At 31.7% G+C, this 22,988-nt stretch overlaps 1 protein-coding gene across 1 annotated transcript; it reads right to left on the reverse strand.

Annotated features, from left to right (window-relative positions):
• Positions 1–7,854: 7,854 nt before the first annotated feature.
• Positions 7,855–13,612, reverse strand: LOC106755167. Its single transcript, XM_014637277.2, has 6 exons — positions 13,405–13,612; positions 11,415–11,521; positions 9,646–10,131; positions 9,175–9,330; positions 8,653–9,098; positions 7,855–8,484 (listed from the first exon to the last, which is right to left on the reverse strand). The coding sequence occupies exons 2-6, from the start codon at positions 11,515–11,517 to the stop codon at positions 7,855–7,857; spliced, it is 1,821 nt and encodes a 606-aa protein (XP_014492763.2). The 5' UTR covers positions 11,518–11,521; positions 13,405–13,612.
• Between the last annotated feature and the right edge of the window lie 9,376 nt (positions 13,613–22,988).

A 22,988-nucleotide genomic window follows, 5' to 3' on the forward strand; every position in this document is an offset into this window, starting at 1 on the left:
TAGTTCAGTTAGTGCAGTTTACAGTCCAGTTAATAGTTAGTTAGTATAATTTACAATTCAGTTAATAGTTTAGTTCAGTTAGTGCAGTTTACAGTACAGTTAATAGTTCAGTTAGTGTAGTTTACAATTCAGTTAATAGTTCAGTTCAGTTCGTACTGTAATTTAGTACAATTCAGTATAGTTCAGTTCAGTTCAGTTTGATAAAACAAAAAACAGTTCAGTTCAGTTTGTCTGAACTGTTTTACAGTTCAGTTCAGTTTGTCTGAACTGTTTTATAGTTCAGTTCAGTTTTTAGCAGTGCAGTACAGTTCAGTTCGATTTGCCCACTCCTAGTAATAAATTTACCAAAGATGTCACTCTTTCGTTGTTGGATTTTCTTTTTTTTTTCTTTTTGTTTAAAAATTTGGCACTGAACCACAGTAAATAATTAAAATAACAAGTTGAATTGCAAGATAATCAGGTTATTAATATATAGCTCCTTAATGATCTATATATATATAAAGATATTTAGAACGTATATCCACAAAAATCCAACCAACCCACATCTCATTTTTAACTTGAATCTTATTATAAGATGCTACTTTATCAAATACAAATACAAACTTGTGCAAATATAAATAAAGACATGTGAATCCCAAATCATAACTTACTAACTAATAACAACGTAGACTTATTTCTTAGGTCACATTAGTTTGTAAACACTATACTCTAAACGAAGTTGGAAATAAGAACATTGAATCTTCAAGTTGCTGCATATTTTCTTTCCGCATAAGCACTTGAAAGTAAACCTGCAGAAAGAGTTAAAAAAGAAAACTGATGTAACTGCGAAGGAACAGGTGCTGCAAAATAAGAAAATTTGGTGAAATATTCTTACCTGTTTGTGATTTGGTATTGTTTAATTTCGAGCTTTGCTTCTTGGACCCTTTGGATCTTTAGTCTCTGAAGGATGTTTCAGATGGTCTGACGAGCCGGATTCAGGTTTTTTTCCTTCTCCTTTACTAGCACCATTCCCGTTAGAAAATTGTCCATCTTGACCCAAAACCTTTTGTGCGTCTTCCTCATCACTTGCATCATAAGTGTCAAACATTTAGATAAAAGTAACTAATATATATATATATATATATATATATATATATATATATATATATATATATATATATATATATATATATATATATATAAGGAAACTAAATGCCTCCAATTTAATTGAAATATTGTTTTACTCTCCTCAACAAGTTAGAACTATAAATATTTAAAGAATAAATAGAAAATGAAGATGATTAACTCATCTGTGTAACCCTTACTTGGTGGTATAACGACGATTTGATGAACTCATTCTTAAAGAACAATATGAGTACAAATTCTATTCTGTTTTGTTTTGGATGTGATTCTTGAAACCCCATTTGATTTATAGACCATTGCATAAAGGAACTTCCTGTGTAACTCAGAGTAAATTAAGGCTCTTTTGCAGAACTGGATTTTGATAATCACACGAAACAAAGTATTTGAACTTTGAAAATTTGAATTCCTGAATTTAAGTATTGATAACTTAAATTGAAGTGAAATTTCTGATGTTCTCATTTCACAGTTTCATTATGTTATACGTGTAGAGATTTCATTGTAATATTTGAATAAAAAGAAAACGTTTTCTATGAAAAGTTCTAAGATAAATTGTTGGCGACTTTAACTGATTTTTTCAATGAGTTTCAGGAAGATGAAAGGACACTTGAAGTGTTTGAAGAAATAGTTATAGAAATCATAACGTGTTTGGCTTAGGAATGAATATAAACTCAAAGAAAAGATTAAATTGTTGGTATATTTACAACTGCATTTCGTAGGGAGACTGCAATTAAATGCAGCACCTCGCTTCCTGCACGATGTGTAAACTACTCCCACAATGTATTGTTTCTTTTCCTCTTCGATAAATATTAATATTTTATATATTATTCCTTGCCAATTAAGACAATTATATACAATATTATTTTAGAGATAGATTCCTTTACTACATAAAAATGTTTATATATATAATTAAAACATTCTTCTTATATATCCTTCCATCACTTTTAACAGATATAATAGTTATTCTAAATCAATTTATATTATACATACACTAAAGTAAGAAGACAATTATCTACCGCACTTATATCTTAAGATTTTTTATATTCTTCTAAAATTTGCATTATACTTTAATATATCTCTTATAAAAAAATTTATATCAAATGAACCTATGTATGAACCTATATGTGTTAATTTTGATCTAAAAAGAGTAAGTGGTAACTTGGGTCCAAACCATGAACCTATCAAAAAGGAAAATAATTCAACAAAGAACACAAAAGTTACCAAGACTTATCAACAAGAAGCATGGTTGCCAAAACCTATCAACAAGTAGCAAGTAAGCTTAAATATCAGCATAATAATGTTTCTTGTAGTCATATTCTAAAAGGCACATTTTGCCTCATTTCAATTTCAACACAAAACGTTTAGTTGTGTGCTCCACAACACAAAGGTTTTGTATAATGATAAAACAACACAATAAAAAGAATAAACATCTTGAATAAAAAGTTTATTATATATATATATATACACTTTTTACAATGTTATACTTTAATAATATAGATCATGTATAAATCATACATTTGGTTGGACGAACAGAGACCTACAACTGAAGGTTGAATATATGATATCTGACCATAACGAATATTGCAGAAATATATACAAAATAATGGTAGACAAACAAGTGCTGCAATTGAATCTGGTAGAATCCACGAACCATAGTTGTATGTTATAAAGAAAGCACTGTCAAATGCTACCGTCATACATGCTATGGAGATGAATAGAGTTAGAAGTCCATAAATGAACTTGAAGGGCAGTGACTGGTAAAAGTCATCTCCAACATAACGTGACATGAGAATAGACAAGAATATTAATATTACAGTTGAAGATGAGATGAAAGCAACTCCATCTGATATCAGCACAATGAGAACAAGAATGTAAGGGGGTTTGATTGAAAGCCAAGATATACAAAGTTGTGTCATCATTCTCATCACGTGCCCAAGCTAGGTCTGGCCACTTTTCGGCCATTTGTAAGGAAAACCCCTTGTTATTGCAGCATGTTTCAGTCTCTTATTGTCTTCATTGTCTTCTAAGATTCGTTTAACTGTTTCCCAATTACCTTTTATACCATATTTGTAAAGGCGCATGCAAAATTTAAAAGGAAAATGTTTCGTTGACACTCTTCATTTAACACACTTTTGACACACGTCACATGGCCTCGTTCTGTTGGTTGTTTGGGTGAAGAAACTCAACTCTTTTTTAAATGATCTTGAGGGTAATTTTGGAAAACGAAATATATGAAATTTAATTTTCGCGGTTTCATTTTTATCCTTCGTTCAATTTGGCTTGGGTCTGTCACCTCCTCCTCTCTCCATTCGCCTCCTCCTTTTTCCATTTGCTTCATCTCTCACATTGCTCCCTAACGCGTCGTCTCATCCAAAGGCAACCAAAAGAGGTCTTTTGCAATCATTGTGTATCGGTAAGCTCTCTTTCTCGTTTTGGGTTTGGGTGTCTTTCGCGTTTTCACTTAAGTTTTTTCCTCGTTTTGGGTTTGTTTAGTGTTGTGGCTTTGTTTCGTTTTGGGTTTGGGTGTCTTTCGCGTTGTCGCTCTCTTTCTCATTGTCTCGCTTCTCGAACATTGGTCTATTTTTGTTGTCTTTATTTTTTTGTGTTTTGTGAACCCTAATCCACCGCCATTGATTTATTTGTATGAAATATGTGTAGTTGCAATGGCGTCAACATACAGTGGTCCATGACAATGAACAACCAATGTTTGTGTCCTCCTTTGGTTATGTGCAGAATGAAGAGGGAGTGTGAGTTCCGAAAGGGAACACAACCAATGAACAACGTCAACGTACAATGGTCCATGACATTGAACAACCAATGTTTCCTGTATTATATTTGACAAAATCTTAAGTAGTGAAATAAAGTCGTACTTAATGGACAGTAAAACACTAGATAATCACATACAACATTCAAAACACACTGCTATTCACCAGTGGTCCCCCACATGTTCACTGGTGGCTCCTTCAATTCCACAGGATGTGCAGAATCCAATTCAGACACATGTAATCGATTACAACCCCTTGTAAACGATTAAAATGCAGTTTTTTTGCACCAGACATGGCAAAACTTCACTTAACACTATAATCTCTCAATGGGTGGTCCCCACCTCCATCTTGAGGGACCCAAAACATTAAGATGCAGCAATTCCTCACTAAAGAACATAAAATTACAACTAAAACAACTGGACTTGGGTCAAAACACACTGCTATTCACCAGTGGTCCCCCACGTGTTCACTGGTGGCTCCTTCAGTTCAACAGGATGTGCAGAATCCAATTCAGACACGTGTAATCGTTAGAACCCCTTGTAATCGATTACAATGCAATTTTTTGCACTAGACATGGCAAAACTTCACTTAACACTATAATCTCTCAATGGGTGGTCCCTACCTCCATCTTGGGGGACCCAAAACATTAAGATGCAATCGTTCCTCACTAAAGAACATAAAATTACAACTAAAATAACTGGACTTGGGTCTAAAGACACTGCTATTCACCAATGGTCCCCCACGTGTTCACTGGTGGCTCCTTCAATTCAACAGGATGTGCAGAATCCAATTCAGACACGCGTAATCGTTTACAACCCCTTGTAATCGATTACAATGCAGTTTTTAGCACCAAACATGGCAAAACTTCACTTAACACTATAGTCTCTCAATGGGTGGTCCCTACCTCCATCTTGGGGGACCCAAAACATTAAGATGCAACCATTCCTTACTAAAGAACATAAAATTACANCTAAAACAACTGGACTTGGGTCAAAACACACTGCTATTCACCAGTGGTCTCCCACGTGTTCACTGGTGGCTCCTTCAGTTCAACAGGATGTGCAGAATCCAATTCAGACATGTGTAATCGTTTACAACCCCTTGTAATCGATTACAATGCAGTTTTTTGCACCAGACATGGCAAAACTTCACTTAACACTATAATCTCTCAATAGGTGGTCCGCACCTCCATCTTGGGGGACCCAAAACATTAAGATGCAGTCATTCCTCACTAAAGAACATAAAATTACAACTAAAACAACTGGACTTGGGTCAAAAGACACTGCTATTCACCAGTGGGGCCCCACGTGTTCACTGGTGGCTCCTTCAGTTCAACAGGATGTGCAGAATCCAATTTAGACACTCGTAATCGTTTACAATCCCTTGTAATCGATTACAATGTAGGTTTTTGCACTAGACATGGCAGAACTTCAGTTGTGGTCCCTTATGTTTTCATTGGTGCCTCGTTATGTTCAACAGGTTGTTAAAAATTGAAATTACAACACAATAGTAAACAATTACAACACACAATTTAGCACCATCCTCTTCACCAATTTATTCAAATTCATTATATCACTAACATTATCACTTCCAAAAAATGGATTCTTCAAAATTTAAAATGTATACCAAATCAAAATATAAACCACTTCAATAACATAAATACATGCAACCTAACATTCATCTACTATATATTGCAAGATATAGGTTTAATTACAACATCAAGTTCTTGTCCTATTCAACATCAAGTTCTTGTCCTATTCAAAATATCATACAATAATCACTAATTTTTCTTTCTAGGTCCTACAATTCCTGTGTATGGTGTCCTCAAGGCTTGGCTCTTATAACGCATTCTTCTTCCCATCCTCACATAGGTGTTCAATTGTGGTTTGGTGTTGCACATTACATCTGGTGTGTTCTGCGACATTCCACCATGTTCGGTCTGAGAAATAATGACGAACCATTGCTCATCCGTCAAGTACTCGTTCAAAGTGCAAACATACATCGTTGAAAAATAATAACGAACCGTCAACTGTTCAACCAAAAATAAAACAAATGTAAACACAAAAGGAAATAACAAAAAAACCCAAAAACTAAGAAGCAAGAACTGAATACCCTAACCAAAAACCAAATACCCTAACCACAACATCAACGAAAACCGACAACAAGAACGCAACATCGCAAGAACCCAAGAACCCAAACCCAAAACCATATCAAACCCAACAACGCATTTACCTTGCTCCAACGAAGCTTTTGTTCGGGACTTCCCATCTCCACCAATCACCGAGAACGGAGAACCACTAACCAACCGTCAAATAGAGGAAGCAGGGGGAGAACGACGCAGGAGACAACAAAATGTGAGAGAGAACGAAATCTGAGACAAAAACAGGCAAAAGGTATATTTGGAAAGAAAAAATTTTCAAACTCTTTTCGTTTTGGTGCCCATATTTTTGAAAAAAAAAATAATCCAACCAATGGCAGCTTGACACGTGTGTGTGTCAAAATGTGTCAAAAAAGTTGTGTTAAAATAACATAATCCAATTTAAAAAGTGGGTGCATTCCTTGCCCTGAAACAAATATAATATGCAATTGCCTTCCTTATATGTATGTGTTACGTATACAAAAAATAATTCACAAACTCAAAAAAATGTATAAAATATTTTAGTCTATCATATTAACATTAAAAAATAAATGGATTAAATATACTTTTAATCCTTCCACTTACATGCGAAATTAGAAGTTATTCTTATTTCAAATTTTAATACACTATTTGGTCTCATACTTTAAAAGTAAATGGATCTAGCCCTCCAAATCCAACTTTATTAAAACAATATCACATGTTTGTTAAGGTATTTTCTTATGTCTTATTAGACTATTTTCTACCTTTTATAAATTATTGTTAGGATTTATCAACTATTAATATCTGTAAATAGGAAAATTCTTATAATCCTACATATACACCTGTTTATGTCGATAATACGAGTTTTATTCAGATTGATGCAAATCTATTGTTTCCTGAACATATTGTTTCCTGAACATACAAAGCATATTAAAGTAGATTTTCATTATATTCGGAAAGTCTTGACCAACACTCTCATCTTTTTACCTTACATTTCAATTGATTTTGAAGTTGTTGATATATTTACACGAAAGCCTTGTCTCAACACCACCATCGGTTTTAAGATTTTGGGTTTATTGTATTGGTTGAGGGGGATGTTAATGTAGTTTATGATATCTTCATTAGTTTTTATTAGATTATTTTTTACTCTAGATTACACACACACACTCTTTTTTTTTTTTTTTTACGAATTAAACTACACTCACCATCTTTATCTTTTATCTTAGTATAGGCAATCAGACAAATACACTATGAATGCGGAGAATATTACAAGATGATTGATTCAAAATATAACATATTTAACAACGATAAAGATTCTTTGACACATTTATATTTTTATATTCATTTAATACTATTCTTACTTTTTATTTTCTTTTTTTTGGAAAAATACAAAACTTTATATTTTTAAGACCATTTTATCCTTATATTATATGAAATTAACTTTTTTATTTTAAATATATAGAATATTATATTTATAATAGAAGAAATATAAATTAATTTGTATATAAGAAATAATGAGTTGAATATAATAAGAATCATGTATGAAATTAATTTTTTATATATTAAATATCATATTTATAATAAAAAAATGTGAGCTAAGTTTAATATATAAATAAAAGATAATATTAAATTAACTAAGGTTATGTTTATATATAATTTTTACATCGATCTTCCGTAATATAATTCTTTATATATATATATATATATATATATATATATATATATATATATATATATATATATATATATAATATTCTTTTGGTTTTTTTTAACAGACACATTCTGTCTCATTTCAACACAAAAGTCTCCCAATAATCACCTTAAAATTAATATACATATCGAGCAAAGAGTTTATTACACATCTTTAATAGTATAGATCATTGGTTTGGTTGATCGAAATAGAGTCCTACAATAGAAAGTTGAATATATGATATCGCACCATAAAGAAAGTTGCAGACCAATATACAAAAACAAGGGTGGAAAAACGAGTACTCCAATTAAATCTGGTATAACCCTCGAACCGTAGTTGTATGTTATGAAGAAGGAACTGGCAAATGCTACCATCATACATGCTATCGAGATGAATAGAGTTATGAGTCCAGATATCAACTTCAAGGGTAATGACTTGTAAAAGTCATACTCAGCATAACGTGACATGAGAATAGACAAGAATATTAATATTGCAGTTGAAGAGGAGATGAAAGCAGCTCCATCTGATATTGCAAATACCAAAAATGATGTTTGGTTCAAATAATTTGGTTTTTTTGTTCCATCATTAATACCACCTGGTATGTTAATGGCAGCAGAAAACACTGCTGTAGCAATAACAGTTGAGATAAGCATGCAAAACTCAGAAGTACGTTTCATCCACTCTTCTCCTTTTTTTCGCAATTTTTCATGCTCTTTTGTGAATAAATCTCGAGCAGTTATGCCATCAGAATTTTTCACTATTATGAGATGTGGAGGCATTATCTTCTTCACCTCCTGTCACATATACGTTGAAGAGTAAGTATAGAAGATGGTGATGAATTGAATTCAAATGATAAATGAATTTTATAACACATAGGATTGAAATGTGTTGGTATTGGAGTAAAACACGTAAAGAGAATAGTTCCATTTGAAAAAGTAATGTATGCAAAGCTAATTGGTTACCTCAAACCATATTATCTCAAGGCACATTTGAAGTGCGGCTCCAGAAACTAATTCAAGTTGATGTGGGGAAGCTACCTTTGCAGCCAAATGCAATAAAGTGTTATTTTTTACAGGTTCAGAAGATGAAGGATTGCTTAGATTGACCATGCATGCTACTATGAGATCCTTTTGGGACTCTATCTCGTGTATTAGATTGAAGATGTTAGCATGGCGATGTGAAACTGCCGTGTGAACTATACTATGATTTTTGTTGTCAACTTCCCATATCAAACTAGGGTGAGCACTAATAAGCTCTGATATGAATCCAAAGTTACCAATTTCTGCTGCATCAAATAATGCCTGGAAAGGTTCACTTATGATTGGAATTACTTCCGAGATCCTTTTTTTGAGAAGAATATTTTCCCAGAGATGTTTAACCAATTGGAAAGTCACATGTTTTTTCATTCCTGAAAGATAAAAAATCTGTTACTAAACTAAAGATGTAAAATTCAAAGCCACTTATTGGTGAATGTAAGAATTTACCGGGGTTGATCCTTATGGGATCTGCAATATCAGGACAATGAGAACAAGAATGTAAGGGGACTTGATTGAAAGCCAAGATATGCAGAGCTGTGTCATTATTCTGATCACGTGCCCAAGCTAGGTCTGGCCAGCGTTTGGCCACTACTAAAGCAAACCCTAGAAAGTATATGAATAAGTATTTAATCACTATGTCCTGAAACATATTCTTAAAATATCTTAGTAAAATTGATTAAAAAAATATGGAGTTATTTGTAAGATTAATTAATTTCAAAGTAATAATATCTTCCTAATTTCATAAATTTTAACAGACTTTAATAGTGAATGTATATTGAGTTATTGTACGCTCAAATAAATCTTGAAAATTAATTCTTAACTATCTATTACTTAGCACATTGCTTATGTTGTCTTAAATTTTAAAGAATTAATAAAGAACATCAACAGTACAGTGACTTAAAAATAAATAATGCTTACTATGGTTGCCGGTTTTAATACTAGAGAAAAACAAGGATTTCCTATCAGGTTCTTCGAATTCGTCTCCGTTGATTTCGCCATACAGAAACCATGTCATTTCACATTTTCCTTGCATGACAGCAAACTGGATAGGTAGGTGTCCACCGCCACCTCTGATTTTTAGCAAGTATTGATTTCTACCTAGCAATAACTTAGCAATACTCATGTTTCCAGATGATACAGCAAAGCAGAAAGCAGTGTTGCCCTTGATATCTTGCAATGAAACGTCCTCATTTTGGAGCATGCCTAGCAGCTCTTTCACAAAGTGAGAATGGTTAGCACCTGCAGCAACATGGAGCAGTGTACTCCAACCTTTTGTTATTGCAGCACGTTTCAGTCTCTCATTCTCATTGTTTTCTAAGATCCGTTTAGCTGCTGCCCAATCACCTTTCATACCATATTTGTAAAGGGGCGCGCATAATTTAAAAAATGGGTGCATTCTTTCCTCTGAAACATAGATAATATGCAATTGCCTTCCTTATATGTGTGTTACGAATAAAAAAAAAATCACAAACTCAAAAAAATATATAATATATTTTGGTTTGTCACATTACAACATAAAAAAATAATTGGATTAAATATATTTTTAGTTCTACAATTTATATATGAAATTAGAATTCATACATTTTGATTTTTAAACTTAAAAAATAAATGAATATAGTTTTTCAAACTCAATTTTATTCAATTTTGTTGACGTGTTTGTTAACATATATTTTTTTGTCTTTATTAGATTATTTTTACCTTTTATAGATTGATATTAGGATTTATCAACAATTATTTTCTGTAAATAGGAAATCTATGATCCATTTTCATATCTCGTCATCACCAATATTAATGTAAAAATATTCTATGCTCCCCTATTTAAGAAAAGACAGTTTCATAATACAAGCAAGCAATTCTAAGCAAAGATATTTTTCATATGCTCTCTCTTTCCTTGATATTTTGATATGGTATCAGAGTTTGGTTTCTAAACCATACACTTTTCTTGGATTCTAATGTTGTTTCTTGTGGGTATCTTGGGATTGGAGTAAACATCTATAAATTTGGGTCTTTTCTTGGATATATATCTACACCTATTCGCGGATAATACGAATGCTATTCAGATTACTACAAATCTAATGTTTCATAAATGTACAAAATATATATTGAAGTAGATTATCATTATATTCGATAAGCCTTGATCAACACTGTCATCTCTCTACCTACCACTAATATTCAAGTTACTGATATATTTATCAAAGTCTTGTCTGGACAACATTATACTACTAGGATTTATTAGCCATTACTTTCTATAAATAGAAAATCTCCTATAATCTCTCTCTTTGTTGCATATCTCTTGCAATATCTAATATTAATATAAAAGTATTATGTATTGCCTATTTAATAAAAGAGGATTGCATAATACAAGTAAGCAATTCTAAACAAAGAGATCTTTCATGTGTTCTCTCTTGCTTTGATATTTGACCAATGTTATATGTGTTTAAGGTTTTGACACATTCAAATTCAGATGTTATTTTATAACCCTATTTAGTAACTCAAATAAAATTAGTGTTATTAGGTTAAAAGTTCTACGTCCATTCATTTTTTAAGTTTGATAATAAAAATGTATGGAAATTTGAAAAAAAAAAATTAATTTCACATTTAAATTCAAAAAACTAAAAACATAGTTAATCCAAAATAGTTTTATCCAAGATGAACTAGGAAAGTTATTTTTGAAAGATAATTTTTACCATTTTCTTCTTGTAAAAAGAAAAGGTCAGGAGCATTCAAAGGATCTGCATTGGATATTATGGTATGGTTGGACTCTGATGTTGGAGTTGAAGAGTCCGCCATTTTCCTGTATTAGATATTGCCCAGAATGATTTTTCTATATTGAGAGACTGTATTCCCAACACAAGCATATACATTCTTAGTATAAATAAAGAAAAAAAGAAAAGGAAGTAGACAGACGTAGAATAAATACAAATTTCATTATATAGTGTATTATTTTATTAATTTTTATTTAAATTGTTTTTGTAGGCTGATATCATTTCCACATTATTTTATCAATTTATTAAATATGTAATAATATATATATATATATATATATATATATATATATATATATTATGAAAAAAAAAGGTTAAAATGATAATCGTTGAATGATCAATTATTTTATTTTTTAAATTATTTTAATGCATATATTGCTAAGCATTAAAAAAAACATACAACTTAAAAAATGTTAGTAAAATATACGGAAATTTTAGTAGTGAATTTACGGAATAGTAATGGTTGGATAGCAAAATGTATATAAGTATGTGATGGAAAAATAAAAACTTATATAAACTTTTGTAATTCTTTTTAAACTTTTTATGTCACATCATTGTTGAGTAAACTATAAGTAATTGTACACGTTTAGAAATATACAGACAACGCATGGAGAAGAAAAAGAACAGATGACAAAATGTTCTGTATCACTATCTTTATCTTTGTAGGTTAAAAAAACGTGATGAAAGTTGAATTGACTACGTCGGTAAAAAGTTAATATATCAAGGAATTTGATATTTTAACAATTTTTTTACAATAAAAAATATATTATTATTCTATTAATATGTTTGAATTTATTTTTTTTAAAATATTTAAAATATATCAATTACAAACTATGACATATATGATATAAAAAAAATTAAAAAAACTTTTTCCATATATTAATGTCGTTTCAGACAATTCCTGCCAACAGGAGAAATGTCCTGTGAACAATAACGGCCAATGATATTTTAACATAAAGTTTTCGACATAATGTATGTGTCAATTTTTTAATTAGTCTAAAATACATTAACAAAATAATAAAATAATAAAAATAATACGTGTATTTTGTATTAAAATATTTTTTTCCGTAAGAATTTGCCAAATAAAACTTGAACGCCTAATAAGATGAGAAACTGAATTTTACAAGGGAGAGAAAAGAAAAAACTTTTATTTTAAAAAAAATGAAAATATGAGAACTGTGAAATTGACCTAAAAAGAAGATAAGAAATGAGTACAATAAATGAATGGTCATATCTGACAACTATTCAAAATTTGCTTTATCAGCCTTTGGCCAATTATTGTACCACAACTCTTCGTTTCTAACGTGTGACTGAAATTTCAACCTAATCATAACTCATCTTAAAGTTGAACTTTTGATTGGATATTTTCCTTCTCAAGTCACCGTACTTATTGATTTGAAACTCATATAAATGAGTAATTAATAGTATTTTAAATGTACACTAAAGTTACGTTTAAAAAAAAGTATACTTTTTGACTTCTAAATATAAAAATATATATTAAAACTATGTTACATAATTTCAACATGAAAATAATAAAAAATAATCAAATCTATATTTGAAAGCAAAATCTCTTATCAAGGCATTCTTTTAAGTATGACTTAATCATTTACATTTCATATAAAAAACAATATTTTTAAACTAAAATATCTATCCTTGAGAAGAAGTATTTTTGTAGTTTAAACATAAAAGAACATGAATTAAAATGAAAAAAATTTAATTAAAAGGAAAATATCATAGATACTCAAACAACCTCTATATATAAATCTTAAGTATAAGAGTAGAACATAACACTATATTTACTGTGTAAAATACTAGTATGCATCATCTAACCACAATGCTACAGAAGTTGAGAGCGGAGGTTAAAAGTAAACAGCAGAATTAAGAGGAGGAGGAGTAACGCAGAAATAGAAACCTGAAGAAGAAGATGATGATGAGAAATAAGAAGCCTGAAGAAGAAGAAGAAGATGATGGTGCCGCGGTGTGATGTTAATGAAGGAGACTGTTTATATAGTAGAAAGAGAGGTAGCTCTATGGCAATTGAAGAAGTATACTGGAATATTCCTTTTCTATTTGTTGCTCACTGTTACTCCATGCCTTTGGCATCTGCACTTTCCAGGTAAGGGATGACTCAACTCCAAGTTGCTTCTAGACGAATATATATATATATATATATATATATATATATATATATATATATATATATATATATATATATATAAAGATGTTGATATTTTGACAATTTTTTTATTACACACGTGTCATTATTTTATTGGTCTATTTGAATTTATGTTTAAAAAATATTTAAAACGGATCAATTATAAACTTTCACGTAAATATTGTCAAATAGTTATTAAAATAATTGTTAAAAAAACTTTTTTTTTATGCATAATGTATAAGAGAAAGTCTTGGTCATGGGACGTGAAAATAAAATCCAAAACAGAAAATACAATTCAAATAGGAAAATGATATATGAACAACAGTTTTGGACAACATTTAGACACGGGACACGTGTTTAAATGTGAATGGTCCACGTGGAAATCAATTTTTAAAAAGAATAATGACGTGGAAACAAATTTGGGGACAAAGTTTTGAATCTGAGGTTTGGTTCATTTTAGGGTTCATTTTCACAATTCAGATTTTGAATTTGAGACTTGGTTAGAGAGAGAACCGAAGCTGATAGAGAGAGAGTACGAAATTTAGAGAGAGTCCCGTCTTCCTCCCACCCACCCATTTTCTTTGTCCACCGGAGTGCCACCTGAGGAAGTATTGTCTGTTCTGATGACCGGCGTTGTTCAAAGCTTTGATTGTAACGACAACCGAAAAAGACGCGTTTTCGCCGTTCCGCAATTGTATCAGCATTCGTGCGTCTTCCTCCTACCCAACCATTTTCGTGCCTCTTCTCAGAAACGTCGCTTTCCGTTATCAGAATTTGCAGTCCGCCGGAGTACCGCCGGTAGTTTATAGCGTCACTTTTGTGTGTCTCATTTCTTGTTGTCCATTTGACTTTTTAGCTTTAGAGTTTATTATGTATATTTACCCTCTAATCTCTTACTAAAGATTTTATTGTGCAGACCGAGAGGAAAAAAGAGAGGTACAAGCAGGTACTGATTTGTTCTAAAAACTTAGTAAGAGTTGAACGTTTTTGGTGAAAATGTTTATGATAATAATTTGCATATTGCTATGAAAGCATTTTTTTTCTATGTTGATACTCTCTATTTGAAGGTTACAGGTTGCTATTGGTATAATATGTTATTGATAAATATTTCTTCTAGATATTTTGCCTGAAAACATAATTGGTAATTAATCATGAATACAAACATGATTTATTGGATTATGAAGGTTTCTTGTATATGATATAAGATATAGAAAAGTAATGCAGTGGTCATACTGGATTTATTATCGACAATGTCCATAATGATTTAATAGAGATGCAATGCATCAAAACTAATCTGCCAAGTATGATGATATTAGACATAGTTATGTTGTTTCATGTAGCATTGGATTGTTTGCTATCCTGTAACTGTAATAAAGTGTGTGTTTATAGAATAGATGTTGGCGGTAGAAAGTGATTGGATTATGACTGACCTTGGCGTTTTTGGGCAGGTAATGGAAAATTCTTTTGTGCTGGAACGGAACATTAGAGTAGTAAAAGCTTGTGATGGAAATAAAACTAAAAATAACGTTGCGTACATTCTCTACGTGTTTCTAACGGGTACTAATCTGATATAATCAAGGTTGGTAGCTATAAGCTATCTGCATTGGAAATTGAATCAGTTATCATAGAGGCAAGTTGCTACCATTTCCTCATTATGGGTTGTTAGGTGTTATCAACCCCATGTATCTTTTTTTTTCCTCCATGGAAGTGTTGAATATATGGATATTCACAATCAGAACATTTTTTGTAGCATCCAGCTATCTTAGACGAATTCTAAAGGTCAAAAGAGAAGATCATGACCTATGTATCATATGATGGCAAATTATTCTAAAAATTGAAATGCACTTTATTTATTTCTTGACTATTTCTTATACTAACCAAACAATTAAAATGCACCATCCGTTTTTTCTTGGTGTTTTCTCTGCTGCTAATTACTTTACTTTTTGATAATTTGTTTATTATTTTTTTCAAATTCCAACTAAACTAATTCTGTGGGAAAATCTCCCTCCCAATGCCATGGGGAAGGTAATTTCCTTTTGCTTCTATTTTGTTCTTATGGACAAAATTTCCATTTTTTCACCTTGACATGCCTTCTGAGATGGAAAACTAGTTAATTGTTTCCCTATTAAATTTCAGGTAAATAAAAAGGAGCTGAAGAAGCTGGTGGTTTCAGAACAGTGAATACCATTTGAGCTTTATTCACTAGTCAAAGTTTAAGATTTTGAAGCCAGTTTTTTAAGATGGTGAAAATCTTAAATAAAATTTCACCAATTATTTATTGAAATAGAAACCTTTGTATTCTCTCATTTATTAAGTTCAATAAGTTTTAGCATATTAAGAGGGGTAGATAAAAGAAAAGAAAATAATCATTAAGCGTAGCAATTTAGCTTTGTTTATGAAGGTGATTGATTGAATGTATTTGATGAAAAACATTCATTATAAGTAAAGTAAAATGTAATGTTTAACTTTCATTCAGTACTCTATTTGTCTTTCAGAATCTAAGTTTATTTCTATTGTAAAATGAAATGAGGTATTGAAAGGATTCTATGGAAATTGTTAATAATATATTTTGCTCATGCTAATATATTTTTTATAATTATTTTATTTTTATGTGAAATGAATGGAATGTGTTCAAATATCATTATTTTATAATAAAAAAGCTTTTATTTTATATACATTTTTGTATGAATAACGATAACATATTTAAAGTTATTTTATAAACATTAAAAAGGTAAAATAGTTATAAAATAGGAATTTTTTGTATTTTATAAACATTAAAAAGTCAACTATGAACATCACATTCATTTTTGTGTGCCTAATATATTTTTCATCATTTTTTTTTCAATTAAAAGTAATTTGGAACCAATTTCTATACAATTTATGAACAAATACGTGGTAAAAGAACCATATTTACTATAACTCATGGTGTAGGAACAAAACTGGTACCAAAGACTAAATAAGTGGATACTTCAGGTGAAATTTTTGCACAAGAAGGTCAACTATGAATATAACATTCATTTTTTAGTGCCTAATTTATTTGTCATCATTTTTTTTTCACTTAGAAGTAATTTGGAACCAATTTTTATACAATTTATGAACAAATTCGTGGTAAAAGAACCATATTTACTAAAATCCATTGTGCAGGAACATAACTGGTATCAAAGGCTAAATAAGTGGGTACTTTAGGTGAGGTTTTTGTACAGGAAGGTCAACTATGAACATCACATTCATTTTTGTTTGCCTAATATATTTTTCATCATTTTTTTAGTAAGAAGTAATTTGGAACCCATTTTTATACAATTTATGAACAAATGTGTGGTAAAAGAACCATATTTACTATAATCCATGGTGCAAGAACAAAACTGATACCAAAGGCTAAATAAGTGGGTACTTTAGGTGAGGTTTTTGCACAGGAAGGTCAACTATGAATATGACATTCATTTTTGAGTGCCTAATTTATTTGTCATCATTTTCTTCACTTAGAAGTAATTTGTAACCAATTTTTAAACAATTTATGAACAAATACGTGGTAAAAGAACCATATTTACTAAAACTCATGGTACAGGAATAGATCTGGTACCAAAGGCTAAATAAGTGGGTACTTCAGGTGAGATTTTTGTACAGGAAGGTCAACTATGAACATCACATTTATTTTGGATTGCCTAATTTATTTTTCATTTTTTCTACTTAGAAGTAATTTGGAACCAATTTTTATACAATTTATCAACAAATACGTGGTAAAAAAAAACAAATTTACTAAAACCCGTGGTGCAGGAACAAATGTGGTACCAAAGGCTGAATAAGTGGGTACTTCAGGTAAGATTTTTGCACAGGAGGGTCAACTATGAATATGACATTCATTTTTTAGTGCGGACTACAGTGCAAACATTTAAAATATTGATCGTTCTGATCTTCAAATTTCATTAACAATAAATATAACAATTATTTCAACATTCGTAAGAAAATATATGTTCAGTCAGCAACAATACATATTGAAAAAGTTCTGAACAAACAATAATTAACTTTGCAAAAATCACTATTCTCCAAAATATCTACAAAATGCCTAAATCTTGCAGCATTGATTCCTTCGCATAGTGTCGACATCCAAAATCCATTGACTAACAAATTGTTCCAAATTGGTATCAACTTCTCATGCTTGTCCTTCTGCATAAACAGTGAAGTAAGATAAAAAGAGAGAGTATAAAATAATGTTATCTAAAACTTATTGTATATAAATAAAGGAACATAGAACAAACTATAAAAATGCTATAGAAGTAGAAAAATGAGTAAATAGCTCTACAACCTTGACCGTTCAATGCTAATATAGAAAGAAAGAAATCTTTGACCGTTTTTAATAATTTGAAATTTAATTTAAAATATTTAGTTGTCACATTTATTTTGGGATTATCCAATTAAAACAACGTTTTTCTTGAAATTATCCAATTAGAAGACAATGTCAATATAATGTTCATTAAAGAACAACGTTTATATGTTTTTATATTATATATGTTTCTATTCTTATATGTAGATATATTACATTGTCAAAACAACTTTTAAAGGCTTATATATTTCGCAAAGGCATATAGAGGAGTATACAAGACAATCAGTTTCAGATTCGTAAGGATAAGTAAATGAAATATCATCCTGCACAGTTGTTCCCCTAAATAACCAATATCCAAAACTGTGGAATTTTGAATTTATAAGAAAACATCTAATGCTTGAAGCTAAGTTCGTCACATATGCAATACAACAAAATCAATCTTACACTAATTTTTATAACCCATATCTATGAGGTATAATAGTCAGTCAATATAACCAGTATGCATAGAAAGAAGTGACTTTTGCCACAATAATTTTGCCATAATAATCCAAAAATGCAAGCGATAACAGTAAAAATTAATAGAGATAAAAAAAGAAATGGAAGATTAGAAACCACATTAAATGAGTATAAAGGTCCCATTTCAAGATTTGTTGAGAGCTTCGCCTCTCCCTGCCTAACCATCTTCTATCTTCCCTCCTCTCTCGCTTTTCCCCTATCCTTTTTTTTTTCCTGATCAATAACCACTTAGAGGTAGGCTTGCCCATGAAAAGAATTGTTACAACTGAATAAAAACCGTTAACCCTAGAACAATTCATTCCTAATTCAGAATCTAATTTCTAGTTCTCCTCTTATAAGTTATAAGAGGCCTATCAGAAGCATTTGAAAAGCCAAAACATTTCATATTATCAAATTCCTGATAAATATATCAATAATGAGATATTCATGTGCAATAATTGGAATGCTTGATTGATGTTAATGCTAGACTTCCATTTCCATTTGGATAGGTTATATTTGTTGGTTTTAGTCATGTCTAATTTGCTGGACAAACCTCACATACGTGTAGAATGAAAAACAAACTTATCATACTATTTGTCTCCAAGCTTCTCATAATACTTGTTACCGAATTTATCAACACCAACAAGCATTGCCCTAGACTCGTAATTTTTAGATCATAGAGTTAGCTGCAGTAAAAATTTTAAGAACAAAATTTTAATCACGTTTTTTTGTATGTTCAGTTATGACTTTACTGATTGATTTGCTTATAACTCTCTCCACATAACTTCAAATGAATTAATTCTTTTTGGTTTGGATAGTAGACTCAAAGATCTCTCTAATGACTATAAATTCATAAATTTTGAAGCAGTGAGCTAATTATGGTTAATTTTTCAAATTTTCGTAAGTATGCACAAAATTTCTAGACTCAAGGAAATTTTAAATTGAAATAACGAGTTGGACAGTAGCTTGAGAAAATTTCCACCGAAAGTATGGTCAAACATTGTAAGCCAAGTTGTATTAACTAGACCAATAATACCATGGGCCATATGACCAAACATTTCTAAAGTTATGCAATATCAAATGGTGTAAGACCCTATGCTTATCATTTACTCACGGTCTTATGGCATTTAGAAGAGATTTGAATCTCAAACTTATCATTTATCAATAAGGAACCAGAATTTTACCAATTTCAAAACATCATCGAAAGAGTTTAGATAAAACACATATAACAGATTTGCATACAAGCCTTTTATTCTTTCTAAACTCAGACTTACAAGGTATTTATGCGGTCAATCATCTAGTTCACTCTTACAAACCAAAAAAATTCAAACTTTCCTCACAAAAACCACATCAACCAATATATGTTCTAGACAAATTCATGCCACATTAAACCATACCACCAAAAACACCCAAATAACACAGAAACCCATAAATGCCCAAGCAAATTTAAATAAACAAATTAACCAAACACAAAAAAATGAGTTACCCAAAACAACGAAGACAACCTTCACAAAACACCTCCGATGACGGTATCCAAGTACGTTGTTTCCAAAACGTCTAAAGTTTGGTGCCTACAACGACGACAGTCCGACCAACACCAACGCTTCTCTGTGGCTGGGAGGGAGGAATATCCGTGGGTGGGTAGACGTCCACGGCAGCACTCCGACAGACAACTTACCGCGAAGCTCCAGAGAAGAGGCACGAAAATGGAACGGTGGGTGGGTAGAGACGTAAACAACGACACTCCGACGACAATGGGTGGATGGGAGGGAACTCCTCTCGCAGGTTTAGTGGTTGGGAGGAAGCAAAAGGGTTCCAGTTCTCTGAACTTCGGTTCTCTCTCTAACCAAGTCTCAAATTCAAAATTTGAATTGTGAAAATCAACCCCCAAAATGAACCAAACTCAAATTCAAAACTTTGTCCCCAAATTTGTTTCCACGTCATTATTCTTTTTAAAATTAATTTCCACATGGACCACTCACATTTAGACACGTGTCTCGTGTCTAAATGTTGTCCAATACTGTTGTTCATGTATCATTTTTCATTCAAATATATGTTTTGAAAAAATAATGTCAATAATTTATAATTAGTTTACGCATATTAGAGTTGTGAAGAGGTTGATATAGGCCCTCAGACAAATGTACTATATGATGAATACGGAGAATATTAGAAAATCATTGACTCACAAAATAACATATCGGGTGGGTGGAAAAGGATGTGAGGGACCGTTTATACTTAGTAACTAAGAATTGGAAGAATATTAACAACTATATCATAAGTGATACCAAAATTATGGTGTTCTAAGTGAACAAAAAGGAAGGTCTGGAAAATTCTGAACAGATTAAGAAGAAATAATACATCAGAAAGAGTTGTTTAAGAAGTATTCGTTCTCTTTAGGTATTGCTTGCTTCGGAGGCAGATGCAAGCGACTACGTTTGTCAGTAAATTTTTGCCAAGATGATGTTAAAGCTCAGTCATGGAAAGCGGTGATTATTAAGTATTTATATCCTGATAGATATACTATAACCACACAATTTCTATAATTTGTGTATAGGAAGAAGTGGTGTTTATGTATAATTTGGACATCTCGATGATCTCCCATAATATAATTCTTTTAATGGACAAAAAAACATATATATAAAAAAATATAATATTATTTTTATTTTTTTTAAGAGGCACATTCTGTCTTATTTCAACCCAAAAGTTCACTAGTACAAAAACGCTAATTAACGTCATCCTATAGATGTCGGTTATAGGTAAGTCCGACGTATATTGATGACCGATGGTATTTTCGTAAATAAGTTGAAAATATAGGCGTCCATTAGGTCGACGTCTATATCATTTTCGACGTCAGCCCTTCCAAGCTGACGTCTATATTTCTGACGGTTAGGTGAAAAGTCATTTCCTTCAACGTTATAGACGTCGGTTCCTTAGGGGCCCCGACGTCTATATGGCAGAAATTAATGTTGCTCATCAACCTGTCAGACATATAGACGTCGGGCTACTGCTAGCTAACGCCTATAAGTCTGCCAAGCAGTTGAATAGTCACTCTTTTCAGCCTTATAAACGTCGGATCCCGCCACATTGACGGGGCACCGACGTCTATATGGCGGACATTAATGCTACTCACCAACCTGTCAGACATATAGACGTCACTTGCCTTAGGTACCGTCTATAATCCTACCAGGTATGTGAAAAGTCATTTGTTTCCGTCCACGAAATGTCTAATGCCTCAAAGTCGACGTCTATATAGTACAGAAATATTAATATTTAAATTGAATCGACGTCATATTAGTCACGCGTCCGACGTATTTTCTATTTTAGATGTCGGTTCTTTGTACAATAGACGTCTAATTTCTTGTTAAGTAACATTGCGAACCAGCGATTTACGAACCAACAGTTTGATCGTCTTACGTTTTCTCTTCGCTGCTCTGCATTTTCCAAGTAAGTTTCCACTCCTTTTAACTATTCAAAGTTGTTTTTACTCCGATTAAAGTAATCTTTGATGTATTATCACTCATTTGAACCGATTAAAATGAGTTTTCGTTGTGTTTTGGTGCGGTTTTTTTAGTGCACCTTCTCCCCTTGCTAGTTTCCTCGTAAGGAAAACTTGCGTTTTTTTTGGATTTCTCACGGCATTTCAATCCAAGGACGAATTTGGGTTGTTGCCTATGTTTATTCCGACCGTCAACGAAAATGTTTACTGTGTATTCTCACCGTATTCTTTTTTAGTGGCGGTCGGAATGGACCTAGGCAACGATCCAAGTTTGTCTTTGGGTTGAAATACCATGAGAAGTCCAAAGGAATGAGGTGCTACTATGCTACTCCTAGACACAACAAAAACCGCACCAAAACACAACGATCACTTCATAAACGTCGGTTTATGTACAAACTGACGTCTATGATGTCCCAAAGACGTTGGGTAATGCAATGTTTGACGGCTTTATAGATGTCCCAAGTGTTACAGACCGATGTCTAAGCTAAGATTAGACGTTGGATAGCGCATTGTCGGATGTCTTTGTAGACGTCGGGCTTCTTACTAAACAGACGTCTAGATCGACGTCGCCCCTGCAAAAAACCGACGTCCCATTAACGTCACATGTATACACGTCGGTTCTGGTTGTGACGTTAAAAGCCCAAAATAACTAACGTCTAAAGCCCTTTCTACACAAGTGGTTTAATACAGTCTCTTCATAATGATAAAACAATCACATTAAAATTAATATACATATGGACCAAAGAATTTATTATATATCTTTAATAGTATAGATCATTCGTTTGGTTGTTCGAAATAGAGTCCTACACTAGAAGCTTGAATATATGATATCTGACCATAAAGAAAATTGCAGAGCTATATACAAAAGCAAGGGTGGACAAACAAGTACTGCAATTGAATTTGGTATAACCCTTGAACCGTAGTTGTATGCTATAAAAAGGCACTGCCAAATGCTACCATCATACATGCTATGGAGATAAATAGAGTTATGAGTCCATATATCAACTTCAAGGGTAGTGACTTGTAAAA

Source organism: Vigna radiata, unplaced genomic scaffold (genome assembly GCF_000741045.1).
Source record: "Vigna radiata var. radiata cultivar VC1973A unplaced genomic scaffold, Vradiata_ver6 scaffold_264, whole genome shotgun sequence".
In the NCBI taxonomy this organism is placed as follows: Eukaryota; Viridiplantae; Streptophyta; class Magnoliopsida; order Fabales; family Fabaceae; genus Vigna; species Vigna radiata.